Below are 20,523 nucleotides of genomic sequence, written 5' to 3' on the forward strand. Positions count from 1 at the left end.
AGATCATGCTAGATCTGGCCGTTGACTGCCAGATCGACGAATCTAACTGTTGACGATCAGATCTGTCATCGATCTAGCTGTGATGGGCAGATCGATGGCCATATCTGTCAAGTCTGGCTATTTTCGGGTAGATCTCTGGTCGAAAATGGCCATACAGTGCACGGAGGCCATTTTCGGGTAGATCTCTGGTCGGAAATGGCCATACAGAGCACGAAGGCCATTTCCTACCTACCGTGCGCCGTAAGGTTACTAGCGGGCAGCAGTGGTTGGGTTGGTGGGGGTTCTTTGTTGATTTTTCAAACTTTTATTATGTGGTTGTTTTTGCTAAGTTTTTAAATACAGAGGGGTTATAATAATCCAAATAATAATCAATATTAAAAAATAATAATATTTAATTAAAGGACAATTCAGTAATTTAAATAACATACCCACCAATTTATTCCTCTCCACCAAACATATTAATATAACATACCCACCAATTAACCAAACACATTTTCCTAAAAATTTCCATCTAACTTTCCAGTAATCCAACATTCCCAGTAATCTAACATTCCTTGAAACAAACACCTTCTCAAGGTAATCTAACTTTCTATTAATCCAATATTTCCTGAACCAAACGCCTAGTGTTGGATTGGAGGTTGTTTTTACATTATAGGTTTGGGCCTAAAGAGTGTGAAATTGTTTTTTTTTTTTTTTTTTTTTTTTTTTTTTGGCGTTTGGTTTTAAGGGTTTAATTTGATAATATACATATTGACTATTGTGAATGATTTTAAGTTTTTTTTTTTTTTTTTAATGGTAAAAGAACTTAATTAATTTTTTAATAACTGAAGTGTCGAGTCAGCTTATGTGCATCTCGATTAATCCTTAGGGGGAGCTTACACAGTAACCCACCATTGTGACTCCTAAGTAAATCATAAGCAAATGAATTGCCTTGCGTCTAGCTGGGACTTGAACTTGAAAATGTGGGTTGGATTAGTTCGCCCTTAGCGTTGTATATATATATAATATAAATATATATATATATATATTATAGTAGCTTTTTATAAAATTCATAATAATATTCGAACTAAGAGGGTTACAAATGGTCCAACCCACATTTTCAAGTTCAATTATATATCTCATTTGTGACTAAAAAATGAGATAATTTAATATTTTAAGTTGTATACCAATATTTCAATATTGAACAATTGTTTAATAATATTCAAAAAGAGGTTTTAGATTAAAAAACACAAAAACTAATGAATTATTTTCGTTCTAATTTACATTAGTCATAGAATTGTATTCAAAAATTGTTCCTAACAATATTACACAAGAGTAATATTGTGTGCACTAACCAATTAGAATAATCCAGTACTAACAATTGAAATTTTGAAGTTTTTTTTTTTTTTTTTCAGTTTTTGAAGGGAACTAGCGTGACAATAAGAGAGGGCTGCACATCAGTTAGTATCTGGGTTGTATGATTTGGTTAGTGCACATAGCATTATTCTTACAACAAAACATGTTTCTTTTAATTTCTTGTTTTTTTGTTCTAAAAACAAATAATTGTATTGAATACTAAACCAAACATACACTTCTGGATATTTCAAAAGATTTTAACATTGAGTTGAAATCTATTATCATTTTTTTATATAAAAGGTATTGAAATGGTTTTTTATTATTTTAAGTAACAAAAATGCTTTAATTATTTTTTAAAGACACGATGTCTATGTTTTTAATATAAAAATGCATATGTTTTTTATTTATTAAATTCCACTTTTTACTTTTATTCTCCAAATCATTAGATTAAAATAATTGTAGAAATTTATATTTCTATCAAGTTATTTTACTTAAAATTCGAATTTACAATTCTTCAAACTCATCAGTTAGGATATAAAATTGAAAAACTTTATAGTAAGTTTGTTATTATTATTGTAAATATCACATTATGTAACGATCCTAATTGACATTTGTGTTTGTTACCCATCTTTCCACTAAAATTATCAGTTAATAACATTTTCGTCCCTGAGTTTGAGAAAAATGTCAGTTTGGTCCAGTGAAATTTGAGAAAATCAATGTAGTCATTTTCAGTTCAGATAACTGCCCTTAGAAAATTCTGGTATCTGTTTGATGCTTGAGATATGAAATGCCTATAATGCCCTGTTTATCTCATTAGAAAGAATAAATACTAAACATAAAATTCAGACTTTAAAGATTAAAAAATTATAGTAAAGTTAAATTAATATGAACAGAATATAAACAATTAAAAGCACATTCACAATGAAAACTAGAATATTAAAGATTCTATTTAAAAAAAAAAAAAAATCTAGTTTTTTTCTTTTTTCTTTTAACATTTATATTATAATTTAAGAATGTTAGTTATATATGTTCTAACCCTTTTATGAATTATGCATTCAAATTAGAATCCAAAACTACATTTCTTGTCTGAAATTTGATGAATCACTGCCAAGTGCGAGCAACAAGACAAGTTGGATGCATTTTATTGTTTGCCTTTCAAGGGAAACCTTTGATAAAGAAAACGTTTACAATGATCCATTTCCAACTCTCATTAACGTGCGTTTAGCACGCCGCACTAGATTAAATTGAATTGGAATAAATTATTGTCAAGTGCGAGACAACAAGACAATTTGAAATGATTATTTAAATAAAAATATTTATAAAAAATTAAACTTTTTAAAATTTTAAATAAACATTGAAAAAAAGTTGACTTTTAGAATCTATAAGTATCATATAATAATTCTATATTGAAAATTGTTTTTGTTTTTGTGTTTTTTTTTTTTTTTTTGTTAAATGAATGAAATTATTAGTGCTGAGTAAACCCACCATGTCCATGGTGGGCTGCGGGTTTATTTTGATTCTTTGAATAGACACCCCAAAATTGGAGCCAAACATGTGACAAAAAAAAAAAATAAATACTGTAATGTTCTGAAAACTGGACCGAGAGCTGACCCGACCAAATGTTCGGTTCCCAGTTCGAACGGTTTGACCGGTCCGATTGGTCGGTCGGACCGATGACATCAGCATGATGTCATGCTGATATCAGCATGCTAAAATAAGCAAGAACGTAAAAAAGGCAAAAAATTCAGATTCTCCATCTAATTAAAGTTTAAAAACCATCAAAAGCAACCCTACAACAATAATTTCTCCATCTAATTAAAGTTTAAAAACCATCAAACCAACCCTACAACAATAATAAAACCATCAAAGTTTGATAGTTAAAGTTTACAAATTCAATCCTCAAGTCTAAACTCTAAAGTTTCAAACAACATTAAAGTCATAAATATTAAATACAAAAGCCAGCCACTAACATGCAAGTTCATAAATCAGCAAGCCACTAACATAGTTCATAAATCTGTACATAAAGCATAGAAGACAGAGAAAGATAGGAATCTGTCGATTGTTACTTGGTCACGGCAAATGGCAGCTCGTAGATGGCGACAGACAGCAGCAGATGTGAAGGCTGAAGCTGAGCTGAAATGACTAATCTGGTAGATCAGCAATGACGATGGTGATGATTGAAGAGTTCACGTTGAAGATTGGAAGTTGAAGAATGAAGAGTTGTAGGCAGCAGACCAGCCACGGCAAGGAAGAAGCACTGAAGCAGAGTAGAGCAGACTGCAGATCGAAGACTTGAAGACTGAAGAGTGAAGACGTGAGGCTGAATCGCTGAAGCTTAGCTGAAAGCTTGAAGGAGATCTGACTTCTGAGATCGCGAATGGAGGACACGAAGAGGAGGACTAGACTGGAGAGTGGAAGAGATCGCGAACGGCAGTAGCAAACCAAGATGAAAAAGTGAAAAACTGAAGAAGGGGCAAGACGGCTCTGTATATGTAGCTCAAAAGCAAATTGAAAATGTGTTAAAAATTTTGAGGGTTTGGTTTGAGTTTGACACTTTGACTTTATGTGTGCGCAACTGTGGTTTTAAATTTTAATTTTTTTTTTTATTTCATGTGTTAAACCGGAAAGGTGTGGATCGGAAATCTGTTAAATACCGATTGGACCGTCGGTTTGCTATAGTGCGACGGTCCAACCGCAGTTTGAAACAGCTTGACTGTAAATCCCGATTATTTACTCTCTTCAAACCGGAAACGCAAGCGAGTCCCAGTCAGACTGGTTCGACCGCCCGGTCTGGTCCGGGTTTCCAAACCTAGACTGTAACAAAACTGTTCATTTGCTTAATGCAGTTCAATATTGCAAAAGATACGCACCCTATACCAACAATCTTTTTTTACAAATTTTCTTTCACAATCCTAACGTGATAATTCGTAATTGGTTAATTTGCAATTAATTAATGAGAACTATGTAAAACTTGTTGTCAACTAACCAATTTGTAAGAGAAGTTGATATAAAATTATGAGTAATGTTACAGACACCGAAACTTTACACTGAATTTTTGTACCGAAGGACATGAAAACTAGTCAGACGCGACCACGCTGGAGTCTTTTGTGAATGAACGACCATCCAACATTTATGGACGCCCGCCCATATTTACTGGACTTTCGTTCGTATTGTATGGACGAGTGTCCATTTACTATGAGATGGACGCCCGTCCAAAAAAATTTAAAAGAAAAATAATGGACGCTCGTCCATCTTATATGGACGGGAGTCCATTTACTATAGACGGAAGTCCACATAAAAAGGACGCCTATCCATACTTAAAAAGAAGCTTCACTCAGCTTGATTGACTTAGAAGCCCGTCCATACTAAATAATAGCATTTTTCTTTGCAAAACGTCTGCAAGCATGAGATTAGATTCATGAACTGTAGAAAGAGCACCAATCAAAGTTGTGTAAGCTAAAAAAGCAGGCCGAATTTGAGTGTTGTTTGTTGAAAATGTCAAAAGCAACTTTAGTTGTTGAAAGAGTCTTCTTCAAGAATGACTCTTTACATGTTTGGGAATACTTCCATGGAAAAAAAAAAGTGAAGAACCAGGTGTCATGAAAATAAAGTGAAGAAACAGGTGCTATTAAATAGAGAAATGGACGTGCGTCCATCTAAGAGGACGCCCGTCCAATACTTTTTTTTTTTTTTAATTTAAACAATAGACAGACGTTCATCTAATAAGGATGCTCATCTATTCAGTAAGGACGCTCGTCTATAATATATGGATAGACATCTATAATTTTTGTTTTCAAATTTTTTTTAATTTAAATTATGAACGGACGTTCATTATAGGTGGACGGCCGTCTATATAATATAGACAAGAATCCATTTAAAATGAACGGCCGTCTAATAACAATGGACGGTCGTCTATATTTAATAGACGACCGTTCATTTGCAGAATATCTGTTAATATGCTACATGGCTCGTCTGATTCAGTAGACATGTCGTTCGGTGTAAAAATTCGATGCAAAACGTCAATGTCTGTAGCATTTTTCTAAAATTATTCATATATTAATCAAATATTTTTACCAATCTAGTGATGCCAGCAGATAAATAACATAATATATACTTTTATTTATCAGAAATTACATCCACGGTTAAGATTTTCTACCTTAAAATTATTAATTTAAAATTTCACACATGAAAAAACTTTTATAAGATAATAGTATTATTTTATCAAGTTTTCTAATATAAAATTCTCCCAAGGAAATAAACTGCCACAAAAAAAGATCTACAAGATCTGAAAATTACCCTATTTTATCTCGATTAATTCCTTTCCTGATCATCTTCGAAAGAACATAAAATCTAAGACTGTTCAGTAATCAAAGATGAAATGAGGAATGATTGCAATCTATGATTCTGCTTTGGTTCCATGATCTTCAGTTGAATCCCCATTCGCTAATTGTCGGATCTTCATGTCATAATAAACTTCTTCAACCCTTTTTAAGTCATACTTCAAACCTGTTGCGCCAGCCAAGAGAGTAGGATTTCACCAAATCAACTTTAGAATAAGTTGTTTAAAGGCATTTCAGACATAAGAAGGGCGGATAAAGCTTACTGTCAAACTTCTTGCGCAGAAAATCATTTCGGAGATTAAGCATACGGAAGGCAGCATGAAGATCTGTTAAGAACTTCAATACCTTTCTTGGGCAATCATAGTTCCCGGCAAGCACTTGATTTACCACATACCTTGGCTGCAAAACCGCAACAAATTACAAAATGATTTATTCTACTATCAATTATTTTCGTTGGATGCCAAACTTAATCAGATCACCATCTTTGCCAATATCGAGTTTGCCAAAACTTACCATTTCATTAGAAAGGAAACACAGACCTGCATAATATAAAAAGTATATCCATCAGCATATCTTAAAAGAAAAAAAAAACAGCCATTACCACAGCACATTATAATTCTTGCACCACAAATGGAAAAAGAGCAGCGCCCCAGCCATAAAAAAGATATATTTAAATTGAAAACAGATTCAACGTTCATTAACAAAAAGTATAACTCCAAAAGAACTTAACATTGTCACAAAGTTATTTAACAGAAATATTCTCTAGAAGCTAATACAAACAAAATCTCTTGGAACACTCACCAACAAGGTAGTCCTCAATGTCCAAAGCAAACTCAGGATGGTGCACTGCATCATAAATAACCAAATAATATTTGAGCTCAAGACTACAACGCACAGTTGAAGATCTTGGGTAATTACAGAAAGGGAAAAAAATAACATATAGGGGAAGAGAAAAGCAGAAATTGTAATAATACGCATACTGTTGCAATCTCTCTTCCATTCATCATGCCTTACCAGAAGACTATCAAGACAACATCAACTATACCTCCCAAAATAAATTAAAAAGATAAATGGACACAGCATACTCAAATTGAATGTTATATTTTATCCACTATAACATAAAGTCCCCTAATTCTAAAGCTTTAAGAGTCATAAACTAGACACTTCATGCAGATAGCTCCAACCAATATTAAGTCCCAAAAAGCAAAACATGAATGATAAACTAGTCTGAGAATAAATCAAACAATGGTTCCAGTTCAAAACCAATATGATTGAAGACAGACTTCAGGTCCTGTCTTGTTTGAATGAGGTAAATATATAAGTTATCTCAAAATGCTTCTAAGATGACTCACCAAAATCTTATATTGAACTTTAGATTTCTACTGATAATCGGTGAGGATTGATGACTTGGCTGGCAAAGCATATATGATTCTTTCTAAACAAATTCGTTGAAAGTACTTTGCAACATGTTCAAGTCAAGTACTTCGCAACCTTATCAAGTCAAGTACTTCGCAACCTTATCAAGTCACTCATGAAACAGAATGTAATACAAACAGGTAGACAAGAAGTTAGAAGTCTATATAAACATAGATGATTATAAAAAAAGTTCCCTTTTTATGTTCTCTTACCAGTGTATATATCCAAGAACTACTCTATTATGTAGGGATCACAGAACAAGAAGAAATCAATTTCATAAAATCAAGAAGCTGAGACATGATGAAATAAAAAGCGCCAAAAGTAATGGCCAACATACAGCCAAGTTTTTGTTCAGCTTCCGCATGCATAAGAAGAGTTCCAGTCTCCAGCCAGTGCATAAAAGCAAGCAGAGAAACCACATTCTGTGTTTCACTTCTCCAATCACCATGATACCTTAAAAAAAAAAAAAAAAAAAAAAACCACCAACCATATATTACTGAATTCAAATAATCAACAATCCCAACTTTCTAAGAAATTATGCTCACCTGTAATACTCCCCAGGACATTCAAATAGAACCTTAGCCAGTCGACCGTAAAGCTCCTTCAGCACATCAATTTGAGCCTTAGGCTTCTCTAAAACCTCTGCACCCACATCATAGTGAAACTTACACCATTTCATTCCTTTTACAAAATTGTCATATATATTAAAAGAGAAAAAAAAAAAAAAAATTTACTCAAACTAATATAAGCGTTTTTACATGTTTTATAGAAGAAGCTAAAAGTTCTACTAAATCTAAATAATTTGGTTACCAGGAAGTGGCCGGGACTGGTGAACAAGAAGGAGGCCAGCGTGCATGAGCCTCGTGGTGGACTCGATCTCCAGAACAATGCCTCTTATTCGCTCACGCACGCTTCCAGACTCTTCCAGCTGGACACGGAAGTCCTCGAACTGCTTCTGTAAAGAGCTCGGCGCGTTGCTCCCACCGTCCGTCATTGAGGAGTAACGTAGAGGTGCAGAGAGCGGGCGAAAAGTTTCGGATTTGATGCCAGAGAAAAGCGACGGAGATGGCGGAGGAGCGGCAGTGAGGGGAAAGTGGAGAGGAGAGTGTGAGGGTTTATGGAGCGACCGGTGAGAAAGTCTTTTGAAAGCGACGGCGTTCCTAAACGCCGATTTCATGCTTTAAAGTAGATTTTCTTTTTGAATATATATATACGTGTATATATTTCTGACGATGAAATGTTTGACGCTTGCAATTTAACACTTGTTAATCAACGGCACCGTGTCGTGCCACATCAGCCTAAATTGAATATTATATGAATAATGTAGTCGATTGGATATTAAGCACTTTAAAATCCAAGGGCTCATATTTTTTTTTGATTAAAGCCGGTATTAAAAATCTGATATTTTAGGAAGATTCTTAATAAATTTAAGGGTTTTTGATAGTTTTCAAATAGGTTGAGTGTAGTTAAAATTGAACAATCCCACGAGAAATAAATCCATAATATATAAAGAGTAATGCGAGGCCCATAACCTTCTCTCACAACCTTCGATGTAATAATTCGTTATTGGTCAGCTCGTAAAATGAGTCATGCCTGCTTGTATGGGTCTTGTCTACCTATTTGCGAGCTAACCAATAACGAATTACCATGTCAGAAGTTGTGAGAGAAAATTGTGAAAATAATATTATTGATATATAAAACATAAATTCAAAGCAAAATTATGTAGGTTTGATATTTTCTTTAAATAAAAATGGATTTTTACCTTTTTCTATTATTTATACTAGGGGGAACTGATTGAAACCGGAACTGGCAAGTATTTGGGGTTCTGGTTCCGATTCCTACTCGAAACTGGCCCTCACAAGGTAAGTTTCGATTCTAAAAATTAAGAACTAACTGGTTCCAGTTTTGGTTCTCGGTTCCTACAAAGGTGGAAACGAAACCAAAACTAAGATTTGGGTACCCAAGTAAGAACTAGGATTGAATTATAATTTTTGTGAACAATTGGGGGTGTATTTGTAATTTTTGGAGGATTTATTTGTCATTTAAAAAAAGAATAGGGGTAATTAAAATTAACCTGGGTACCCAAAACCTCTGTTTCAGGTTTCGGTTTTTGGCTTCTGGGAACCAAAATCGGCCGGTTTCGATTCCAATTCTAAATCTAAGGAACCGATTGGTTCCAATTCCGGTTCCTTTGAATTTGGGCAGGTACGGGGACCCACCCACCCCTAATTTATACAGAATTGCATTAGCTTATATTTGATTATTTTCATAAATTACATTTTACATTTATGTATTTGTTACAAATCAAATACCTCCTTATTCCTTAAACCATGATACTGACACAAAATTGTAAAATATTATAAATTCTTTTCACTCTTCCATAACAAGAAGTGTAATATACTGTTAGCTATCCTCATTTTCTCTATAGAATAACAAGGTGCAATATGAACTAAAAACTCCTTTTTCTTTAAATTCTTTTCACCTATACAAGAAGCAATTTTTTTTTTTTGCTTACTATCTTATTATTTATCTACATGTCTACCTAACGGTTAGTAGTGAATTCCTATTGCTAAAGAGAATTTTGCTTCTCTTTTGGGTATTTACATGATCCCCTCTCATGTTGAGTTTTTACCATGATACAAGAGACATCAACCGGACTTTTCATTGCTAAACACCATTGAATCAACTAAAATGAACCTCCTAAATCACTTCTTGATAGTCACCATAGATATATAAGCTACAATGCGACTAATGATGCCTGTAAGAATTAGGAAGATGAGATTATGAGTCCAATCGTCAATATGATACCCGCCTTGCATTAATGAACTGCAACGAGTAATCAGCCAGACTCCCGAGTATCTGAGGAACAAGAAAGATGTTGAGCTTATATCACAGTTCTGGAAACGTATCAGTGGCTTTCAACTCTTAAAATGAGAGAGCTATTGCTTACATAGTTGAAGAATTTAAAAAAAAAAAAAAAAAAAAGGTGATGTCAAATAGTCACAATCAGAATCATTTTTCCTTATGCAATTTGCAATAGTCTCTAGAAGATCACATCTATGGCATATATGTTAATATCTATGTGTTCTTGTGTTCTCACGCTATAAAAAGACTGAAAAGACAGCCAACACAGGTGAATCATCTCTTAAACAACTTCTCATGAGCACGCAAATTTCAGTGTGCAGTTATTCATGAATTATGAAGTAATTTGGTTCTCTACTCCATATATTTGAGCTCATGCCTTCTACCCCGTAAGAAAAAATAAATTGCTCAGTGGAAATGTTCTACTGCATAATGAATGTGTATTTGGTGCCTATGCAATCATACATAATGAAAAGAGAATTCCAGTCAGCACAAACCTTTGGGCGTTTGCAATGACAAAAGATTCTAGAGCCCATCTTGTATAGCACAATTTTGCCAAATGTTTTACAATTTCACTATCTTTGTCCTGGGTTGCGACAAGAGTCAAAACAACAGGAAGAAGCACTGACCACTGCAAGAAAATGAGGAAGAATCATCTCATTAGATAAAAGAACATCCTCCAGTTAATGAGACAAAGCAAATTCATATCCTCTAGAACATACCAGTTGGGCAGGACTAGGCTCAAGGATGATTGCAAACACATAAGCTATTCCAGTCACACAATATACAAGGCAAACTAAGACGATGTAATTATCTGCGAAGGTTGATCTGGGATTGTTGAAGAAAAAGAACATTGATAAAAAAACCAGTGGCTTGATGACCGTATTGAAATGATCAAATGTATCCTTGGAAAGAAAATGAGCTAGGCTGCTGATCCCAGATGCAGTCTCTCTTTGATACTGCAACTTGTCCAGAGTAAATGATCTTAATGCTGCGATCTTGCATAGTAGTGCTGCAAATCAGCAAGTTTATGCAAAATAAGACTAGAAAATAGCAATAGAAACATAAATTGAAGATTATATTTCTAAGTTTTTCACAGCAGTTTCTAGTTGGAAAGGACCATGACAGTAGTGTATTATTTGAAATGGATGAGAAGTGGCAAAGTAAAACTTCTAGATCTCTTTGTCCATACCAATAAAAAAAAAAAAAAAAAAAAAAATCAAATTGATTATTATCAAGAATAGCAGCAACTTTGAGTTTTGCAACTTACAAACAGCAATGACAGTATAAGTATAGCCAAGGGAACCAAATGTTTCATCGCTCACTTTCGCAAGAATTCCCAAGCAAGCACCTGCTACTAATAGAATGAGATAATCAACTGCTTGCATTCTGGCATCACGTAGTCGCTGTTTTCCAACCCTGAAAAAATATTTTTCTATATTATAAAATTGTGACAAACTGAAATAAGTTTCATGTAGTCCCCAAAAGGAAACCAGCTCCACCTTTTCAAATAAATGATAAGCTTTAATCTAAAAAGACCAGTTTAAGTAATCGGTACGTTGCCCAACTACTGATTAACTTCCATATTAAAATTCATACAATTTGATAGAAAACTTATGATACCAGGGAGCGAGCATTCTGCCTGAAGTAATGATTATATAATTGTCTGTGACTGAAAAAAATAGCCAATCAAAAGTGTGTAACTTTCTTTTGAAGGTTTTAAATTGTCAGTGTGATATAAAAAGGGGCATGGCTCTGCTCTAGTCAATCATCCATATTATATCTCTGAAGACAATGGTAAACCTTATGTTAATTTTCCTCCATTGGTATCTTAAGAAATGAAGAATTTTGGCTAGCTGCCTACTCGTGTTTCTACATTAGGAAAGAACGATAAATTTTTTTTATACCTCCCAAGAAAATATTTGTACTGACGAGCAATGCCAGGAGTTCTTCTGTTGGATAAATCTTTAGAGTTCAAGAAGTTGTGTCGTATATGATCATGCTTTAGCTCAACATTAGACTTTAGGTCCTGCCACAAGTCTCCAGCAAAAGATTGTTCAGTGGCTCCAGCACTAGGATCTGCTACATGACTGACCAAGGAGGAACAATCTCCATCAACATATTGCAGCATATCTGCAGGCACAGGATACCCATTATGTAGCATCCACCTGACAGGAAGCTGTTGATGATTCACACCTCCACTTGGTTTTACTATGCCTTCTAGAATGTCAATGAAGTGGTCTGGAGGATTAATACGCTCTGGTACAATGATCCCAAGGCCAGCAAAGTATTTTTCAACTTCCTTCACAGATCCGTGATACACGGTCAGACCACCTTTGGCTAGAAGTATTAAATCGTCAAACATCTTGAACAATGCATAACTGGATAAGAAGAAAGCAATGTTATCTTTGCTCTACGCAGATTTTAACGAAAAAAATTGCTATATCATGCGAAAGTTTGTTTATAACCTTGATGATCAGAGTTAATGGGAAGAACAAGGAAAAGAAGGTCATATGATTTCTTCCTTTACAAGCATACCTTGGTTGGTGAACTACCATGCAGACATTAACCCCTTCAATAGCTTCACGTCGAAGCGCTCTAAGAAGCAACTGTGAGGATGAGCTGTCCAAACCAGAAGTGGGCTCATCCAAGATCAAGAGTGAAGGTTCTATGACCATTTCAATCCCCACATTAACTCGCTTCCTCTGCCCTCCAGAGATTCCTCGCTTTTCCACTGTCCCAACAAGTGAATCTCTTACCGTCTGTAGTCCCAAGGACTCAATAACTCTTTCAATGACTAGGACCTTATCAGGTTTTGACATACCGGCAGATAGTCTCCATATTTTTGGAATCCCGCAACATCAGTTAAACAAAGTTAGATTGGAACAAAGAGAAACATGAAAATATCAAAAGAATGTAGATGCACTAGTAAAATTATGGGATGGATCAACAACATGAAACCAGACTAATTTTTCGGCAATAATTTGAAAGAAGGTTCCAAAATGAAAATTATAGTTGTAAGAAATTTTAGTAGAAAGGACAAAATTTGGCATGAATAAGACATTGTCATTCAAAGCAGATGGAGAGATCAACTACGAGCATGCCTTTTAAAGGATGGTTTATGCTTGTATAACTGGATATGAGAGGCCTTGTTCATGAAAGATAATAAACATAATAGGTAGCCTGAGTAGCCTGAGTAGCCTTTGTTTCTTTCTCCATCAGCGAAGATCATTGTTGTGGAAGATTAGGTTACATTAACTAAAAGGTGCATGGACTGTGCCACAACCAGATAAATTTTTGATACAAGAACAAGAAAAGGAACCAAGAAAAGAAAACAAGTAAACCATTCTTTGAGTTTATACCTACTACTGAAGGTCAGAGTTTTTGGAGACAAAAATTTAAAGGGCACCAGAGCTCACAACTTAGACAATATGTCTGCTTCCCACAGGAAAGGATAAGTGACTTACTAAATAAATCCTATGGAAATTGCATTTTGAAAGTGATGTTTTTGAATGATAAATGCTCCAAACATTGAAAAAAGTTGTGGCCATAATTAAGGAACACAAGGTCTTAGACTATTTAGAAAGAATTCAAAGATCTGAATACTAAAACTAGGCAGGTATAATTATTTGATTTTCAATATATTTTCCTTTGGCATATATAATGTTAACTGTATGATTGTTTTTAACTTGTCGGCATGAAACAAGACACAGCATGCTCCAACTGATGTCTTTCATAGAAATGGATTCTTTAAAATATTTCTTGAATTCTGGGCTGGGGAGCAAGATCCTGAAAGCTTAAGTAAAATTTTAAAACTATCAGAAAGATACTTAAGTCATTCATCGGAACGAGACTCAAGCCCAAGAAATTAGACGGGAGAGTGGAAGACTGAAGGAGCTGAGTTAGCTGAATTTGTTAACCTAACTAGCAGAAAGATAGTAGTTAATATAAAATTTATTCGTGTAGACCAGTTGAGACCATCTTTAAAGTGATCGCAATTATTAAAATCAAAACCAAGTGATTCCAATTGCAAGAGGCACTACTAATACTATCAAGTTCCTAGTCCTTAAAGGAGGTTAATATTCACAAACAACATGAAGCAAATGCGACAATCTTAAAAGTTAATGACAGCTATTAACATTTAAGAAAAATTCCCCAGTCGCTAATGTTCTATGAGAATTGACACCAATATTTTAGAATCTTAAACAGTAACGAATGCTGTAGACTTACCTGCAGCTTGCATTGAACTGGAGATTCTCCTCCACAGTCAAGTTCCCATGCACAATGTCATCTTGTGGGACAAAACCAATAATTTTCTTATATGAGTGGATAGATTCAACTTTTCCATTTATTAGAATGGAACCTGTCATAGTGCACCCAGTTGCTTTTCCAGCTACAGCAGAAAGGAATGTTGTTTTTCCAGCTCCAGATGGACCCATGACAGCAGAAACTCGCCCAGGCCTAATTTTCCCATTGACACATCTCAGCAGATGTTTGTTTTTTCCTTTCAAAGTTAGGGTAAGATCTTTAAAAGCAACCTCAGTCACAGGCCTGGTCTTGATGTCACCATAAGCAGCCATTGAGACTAATCCTGAGAAAGTCAACTTCTGTCCCTGCTGCAGAGCTTTCTCCTTCTCAAGTTGACCATACGCATACTTGAAAATTTGGCTGTCAGAATGCAGTTTTTTACCTTTAGGCTCTTGCTTTCTAGTATTTTTATCCCCAATCTCCAGATTAAAGCCTTCGAAACCATCCAGGTCACTGTCAAGGGCATGCATCATTTTTTTTAGGCTATTTTCTTCCTTTTTCTTGGCTTTTGAAGCTGCAGATGATTGCTCAAATGAGCTTGAAGTACCTGGAGGCTTTAGGGGCAAAGAAACATTATCAGAGCTAGGATTAGCTGGACCAAAATCCTTCAGCTGCTCTGATTGCCTTGTGGTTTTTCTTTGAGAAAATGTCCGTGATAACTGTTGTTGTAGCCCAGTTGCCCGTTTCTTGGCAACTTCTTTTGCATGTTTCCACTTTTCACGTGCTTGTGTAGTTTCTCGTACGTGCTTTACAGCAGCTTCTCTGCGTTTAGCCAGTCTTCTTTCCCTAGTGCTGAGAACTTGGTCAGACCAATTATAAAGAATGAGCAGCAGAGTAATCAATGCAACCTACATTGGCGTGTCAAGAAATGTCATATGTTATCACACTAAAACAGGTGCTAGCAGGTCATCTAAAATTGCTTGCTTTGCAAGTGCAAGAGGACACTCTGTATTAAAAATTTTGGAGATTTCACTACGATGTTACGAATTTATTATTCTTTCCTTTTTCTTTGTTCAGAGTAAAGAGTGATCAAGACTTTGGGAACAAAATTTTGAGATGCTACTAGTATATGATCAGTGAAGTAGAATGTATACAGTAAAAGGGTAGGAATATATTGCCGCATAACACTTTCCATATAAATTAACCACAAATGCATTCAATGTTCTGATTGAAAATCTTAAGAGAGTATCAGACACGAACTATGAGTTGAAAGCCAGAATTGAGAATACTTTAGATTGTGCATAAACAACTCACCATATAACCAGGTTAAGAAAGAGTTTTTAAATGAATTTTTCGTAAACACTTACAAGAAGCATGACACCATAGGCATGGATATTTTGGTTTTCAGTATTTGAATTACATGTAGCCAACTTGAAGCATGCTGCAAGACAGTAATATAAAAATCTAGTCAGTTATCCAGTCATTCATAATTCAACCAAAAGCATTAAGCAGGCTTTCAAGACTCCAATGAAAACATAGAAGATGTGACACATGTAACCATTTTGATGATATCTTACTCACACACAACAACTCAATTTTTCTTTATCGAAGAATCAAAATATTTTGAGAATCATATCCATATTTGACTACACCAGACTAAGGGTAAGCTTAGGAATGAGTGCTTGATTCATAAATTACAAAAACCACAAACAGGCATTAAATATTCAGAATTTGTTGAAATATAATTCATCCAACACTTGTTGCTGTAATCGATCGCCATTCTCTAAATTTTTCTACCTAAATTTGATTGATTTTGAATTGACTAACATATAATATAAGATCATGTATGAATTCAACATATACTGATGGAGAATTCTAGCAAGAAAGGTCAAGAACTTAGATTTAAAGCTGTAAAAATCATAAGCCAATAAAACTAACTGAACTTACGTTCTTGAGAAACGGAACCCCTCCTGCAGTAATGTCTGCAATTGCATGAAACATAATATTAGTGAATCCAGATATGGATCATCAAACAGTTACACTATATCATCAATTCATTTATTGAGATAATTAAATGAACTGTTCATAGTAATTCAGAGTCCAAGCATTGGAATATCTTGCATAAACTGCTACAGGTGGCAGAAAAAATGTGAGTTCTGGGATAAAATCAGTACCCAGCGCTGCAAGGAACTATTCTAGTGGTAGTTGGGCAGTATGATCCTGGGGAGCAGAAAAGGTCACTACTCTCAATATCTGCCCAAATATGTGCACCACCACAAGTATGATTTGGTTTTCCAGGAGGAACTTGGTAACTGTATCTGCAATTTTTATCATCTGATAAACATTATTGCATAATATAGATTATGAGAACCTAGGAGAGGAAGACAAAGAATATGAAGAACGGACGTGAACTTACGGGTCACATGCTCCAGTTGCTTTATTTAGTCTTGCAAGTGGACAGTGAGATCCTAGTGGGCAAGCTTCATTCATATGAACATGGAAAACAACAAAGGCATTAGATACCCTTTTGCTTCCATGAGTAAAGGTCCATTGCATCAACTTACATATTATACAAAACTGGCATCAAGGTTTTTGAAATATTTTCTGAAGAACAAGTTAATCAATAATCCCACTGTTTAGGGCAACAGCAGGTCATATGCTTCCGAGTTAAAAGAGATGAAATCCTTCCCCAAGTATGAAAGAAGATAATATAATTCATTTATTAGTCTATTCCTTTTGTTTCTCTATAAATGGTTTCTAGTTCCATAATATAATTCTCCTATCACCAGAATTAATGAACTTTGGCTGATCACTATTCATGTTTTCTGAAATTAGGATAAAAAAAATTGAGGAATTTCTCTTGTATTTAAAACTCCCACAAATAAAAAAATTATCACCGTGTTCAAAGCAAATGGTTTCATAAACAATATAGAAGAGATAAAAGTGAATTATGAACCATCTAAGAACAAAGATGTTCCAACCAAAATAAAACATGAATATATGCTAACAATAAAAATAGGATCATCTTATACTTACGTATCATGCAAGTAAGACCCCGTGGGCAGAAGAACCCCTCACAACAAGGTTGACAAGTCTGAGTCCTAGAAGGAATGACTTTTGAATTTTGAAGTTCAACATGTTGGTTAGCACTACAACCCCATCCTGGTTCACATCCAGAAACCCATGAGGTCAAATTGCAGTTCTTGTTTGGTTTCAAGTAACTGGTTGTTTTTGAACCCCTCCCAAATAAACTGTTGAAGTAGAATTTTATCTCCGCTGCTGTACATAGTCGTTGTGCAAGATCCTCTGCTAGTAAAAATGATACCCTTCATTAGAAACAAGGAGAACTATTTGGATTATAGATATATTTCTGCCAGAAGTGAAGAGAAATAAAATGTTTGTGCATGCCATCAAACTACTTAGACAAGAAATGCTATGGCTAAATTTTATCAGCCCGCAATTCTCCAAGTAGTTGGCAAGAAAAAGGAACATATCAAGACACTGACTCCAATGATCATGTACCAACAGCTTGACAGGATGCGAGTTCACGTCATTTGGAATACTCAGCAGAGAAATAATCAACTGAGTGAGAAAACTATAAACATGTATTGTCACTAGCCCCTTTTTCAAGGTTTTGTATAAAAAGTTCAATTGTGCTTATACACACAATTATGAGCATCATTGCAGCACTCTATCATGTATGAATTGAAACTTCAAGAGCATCACCGCAACACCAATACATAATGTCATACCTTTTGTTTTCTTGATACAATTTGTCAAAAAATCCAAATCTCCTTCAAAATTAAATGCTTCATTCCAATCAGCATCACTGTAAAACAAGGAGTTCAGGTACTAAAACCAAATAAAAAGAAGAAAAATAAACACAAAAAAGCAACCAACGAAAGAAACTCTGGATTTACGCACACATTCTTTATGCAGAAGCCCAACTGAGTCTGGATATCACGGATTAACACTTTAGTGAGATTGGAAAGGCGGGCATAGATGAACTGTGTAACTAGACGAGAAATGGCTGGGTCTCCTGTCTTACTATAGGCATTCTCATCCACACTCCGCACAATTGGAAATAAACTTAAAATTAAAATTAGAGACAATATAACATGGGGTACCCAGTAGATATTAATCCGAACTTCACCCATTTCTATCCTCTAGAACTCTCCCAATCACAAATTTAAGCAAAAACCATCCAATAACTTGGTAATAAAATCCTTGAATAATGTAAATCCAAACGGTGACTGACTACGGCATTGCCACTAGCCAGCAACAACCTTTAAATACTTCCAATTTAAATAATATACCAGTTGGACTCAAAATATAACCCTTCACGTGTCAGCAATCAAGAATTTGAGTAATGGGATGCTAAAATCTCTGCATAATACCAATGCGATTAACCGTGACACCTCATCACTTCATTATATTGAAGTACAGGGTGCTTGAAAATGCTAATGAAATGCTGAAATGTTGCAGAAGAATTTTTGGCCAAAAGGGTTTGAGTGAATTTTTTTTGGTCTTGGAGTTGGTGGAGAAATGGAGGGAAGCAATGAGTGGCTATATTAAAGGAGAAACTGCTATGTGATTGTGTGCGTGCATAGCAACTGAAATACCTAACTGTCCTATGTGTTAGCTTCTAAACTGTACATCTACCTTATATTTCTACCTTTGGATCATTGAGAAATTACATCAAACACTTTACATTCATTTCCAAACGAAGTATCCAATTCTTGGAGATGAACCTGCACTCTGTTCTAACTAAACCCACTTTTGGATTTTTGGTAACCGACCTTCACTATCTTGAATTAGAAATGATACCAGGAGATTTCACCCCATTATTTAACCAAAGCATGCCCAACATACCATTATTATTCATTAACAACTTTATTGTCATAATCAAAACATTATCATTTCATAAACAACTCTGGTTAGATGTTAGATTGATACAAATGTTTAATTTAAAAAAAAGTAGAATATGAAAGGACAGGAGTACGGGAAGGGTCAATGATCATACTGAGATTGCACCGGCTAATTGTTAAGTAGTCCCTTGGTCGATCACCTGTACGCTCTACCCTTATCAAATTTAATTCCCCTGAACCGTTGGTCGGACCCATTCAAATCGGATATGAATTGATTAGCCAAAACTTGGAAGGGGTTAAATAATATTGATCAACTTATGAAACGCTAGACCATATCAATCAATACATTCCAATTTCTTAAATTACCGTTCCATTTTTTATTCATTTCGCTCACTTTGTCAAACTTTTAGCCTAAATAAAATAATTTGATGAAAGAATGTGGGGCTTTACTCATTGCTGTGGTTGAAGAACTGACTCGCTTTGGTATTCTAGTCGCCGTGTATGGACTTTTATCTCAAGATCATAACATTTGTTTTCTCTTTACATTCATTCAAATTGGAATTTTGTAAATGGAACAAGTTTTTACAAACCCATCTGTCAAGATTGATAATTGTAAGTTTCTCTTTTTGATGTAGCGAGTAGAGTGATAAAACAAGACTAGCACTCGACTACGCCTTTAGAACTGATAACACAAGTCTCAATCGAGAAACTTAAAACTTAAAATCGAAAAGTCAAATTTGAATAATTTATTGAATTCTCTCCAAAACGAAAAATAGGTGTATATAGGATACAAAAAACCCTAATAAGACTCCTAATAACAACATGAAACAAAAACTAAATCAATTAAAACAAGAAAATTCGAAATAAAATAGGAAAAAAAGTGCAATTAACTAAAACACACCCAAAACATGCTAAAACAGTGGATTTTGACCTAAAAAATGACCTCCAACCAACTAAAGTGGCTTTTATGTCAACGGGCTCAAAATAAGCTTTCCAACGGTATCTTACAGGCCCCGTAACTCTTCCCGGATCAAAAGTTATGGCCATTTGAATGAGACATGCTCATTTAGGCCCTTTGGGCTTTACGCATGGACTTTTGACGTTCAGCCCACTCCATGAATTCATCCGCTAAACGTTCTACGTCAGTCCCCTCCACTTGAGAAAAACTCGACCTCGAGTTAAGTTAGGCATCGGGATACAAGGGTTTCTCAGAGGAGTGAAATGGGTAAATATCCGCCATGTTAAACGTTTTGGAAATTCCCATTGTGTCTGGCAGATCCACAATGTAGGCATTGTCATTGATCTTCTGCAAAATCTGGTAAGGCCCATACCTCTTAGGCTGCAGCTTATTATACGCCCCTACTGGGAACCTTTCCTTTCAAAGAAACACCATAACCTGATCGCCAACTTCAAAAATCTGTTTTCTGCGATGTCGGTCTGCAACTTTCTTGTAT

At 35.0% G+C, this 20,523-nt stretch overlaps 2 protein-coding genes across 3 annotated transcripts; both read right to left on the minus strand.

The window, feature by feature from the left end:
• Positions 1-5,521: 5,521 nt before the first annotated feature.
• Positions 5,522-8,268, minus strand: LOC116144425 (translin). Its single transcript, XM_031429878.1, has 7 exons — positions 7,902-8,268; positions 7,637-7,733; positions 7,429-7,544; positions 6,477-6,521; positions 6,189-6,214; positions 5,939-6,074; positions 5,522-5,841 (listed from the first exon to the last, which is right to left on the minus strand). The coding sequence occupies exons 1-7, from the start codon at positions 8,266-8,268 to the stop codon at positions 5,732-5,734; spliced, it is 897 nt and encodes a 298-aa protein (XP_031285738.1). The 3' UTR covers positions 5,522-5,731.
• Positions 8,269-9,796: 1,528 nt separating this feature from the next.
• LOC116144422 (putative white-brown complex homolog protein 30) lies at positions 9,797-18,358 on the minus strand. Of its 2 annotated transcripts, XM_031429872.1 has the most exons (14): positions 18,126-18,358; positions 17,954-18,030; positions 17,238-17,507; positions 16,618-16,681; positions 16,376-16,519; positions 16,149-16,183; positions 15,569-15,642; positions 14,184-15,109; positions 12,492-12,788; positions 11,861-12,334; positions 11,224-11,372; positions 10,676-10,965; positions 10,451-10,584; positions 9,797-9,950 (listed from the first exon to the last, which is right to left on the minus strand). In XM_031429872.1, exons 1-14 carry the CDS (start codon positions 18,356-18,358, stop codon positions 9,797-9,799), a joined length of 3,321 nt encoding a protein of 1,106 aa, XP_031285732.1. The 2 variants fall into 2 exon arrangements, with proteins under 2 accessions (XP_031285732.1, XP_031285733.1); XM_031429873.1 differs by lacking the exons at positions 9,797-9,950; positions 10,451-10,584 and having other exon boundaries at positions 10,728-10,912.
• Positions 18,359-20,523: the final 2,165 nt, after the last annotated feature.

Source organism: Pistacia vera, unplaced genomic scaffold, assembly GCF_008641045.1.
Source record: "Pistacia vera cultivar Batoury unplaced genomic scaffold, PisVer_v2 Contig445, whole genome shotgun sequence".
Taxonomy (NCBI): Eukaryota; Viridiplantae; Streptophyta; class Magnoliopsida; order Sapindales; family Anacardiaceae; genus Pistacia; species Pistacia vera.

Bases quoted from the DNA above. Each gene is read 5' to 3' on its own strand.
- LOC116144422 (XM_031429872.1), bottom strand. From the start codon at position 18,358: ATGGGTGAAGTTCGGATTAATATCTACTGGGTACCCCATGTTATATTG. The intron at 12,789-14,183 runs GTAAGTCTACAG...AAAAATATGGAG, and splicing joins CAGTTCAATGCAAGCTGCAG to ACTATCTGCCGGTATGTCAA. The intron at 10,585-10,675 runs GTATGTTCTAGA...ATTTTCTTGCAG, and splicing joins AGCCTAGTCCTGCCCAACTG to TGGTCAGTGCTTCTTCCTGT.
- LOC116144425 (XM_031429878.1), bottom strand. From the start codon at position 8,268: ATGAAATCGGCGTTTAGGAACGCCGTCGCTTTCAAAAGACTTTCTCAC. The intron at 6,075-6,188 runs GTAAGTTTTGGC...GCGGTTTTGCAG, and splicing joins GTTTCCTTTCTAATGAAATG to CCAAGGTATGTGGTAAATCA. The intron at 5,842-5,938 runs GTAAGCTTTATC...CTGGCGCAACAG, and splicing joins TCTGCGCAAGAAGTTTGACA to GTTTGAAGTATGACTTAAAA.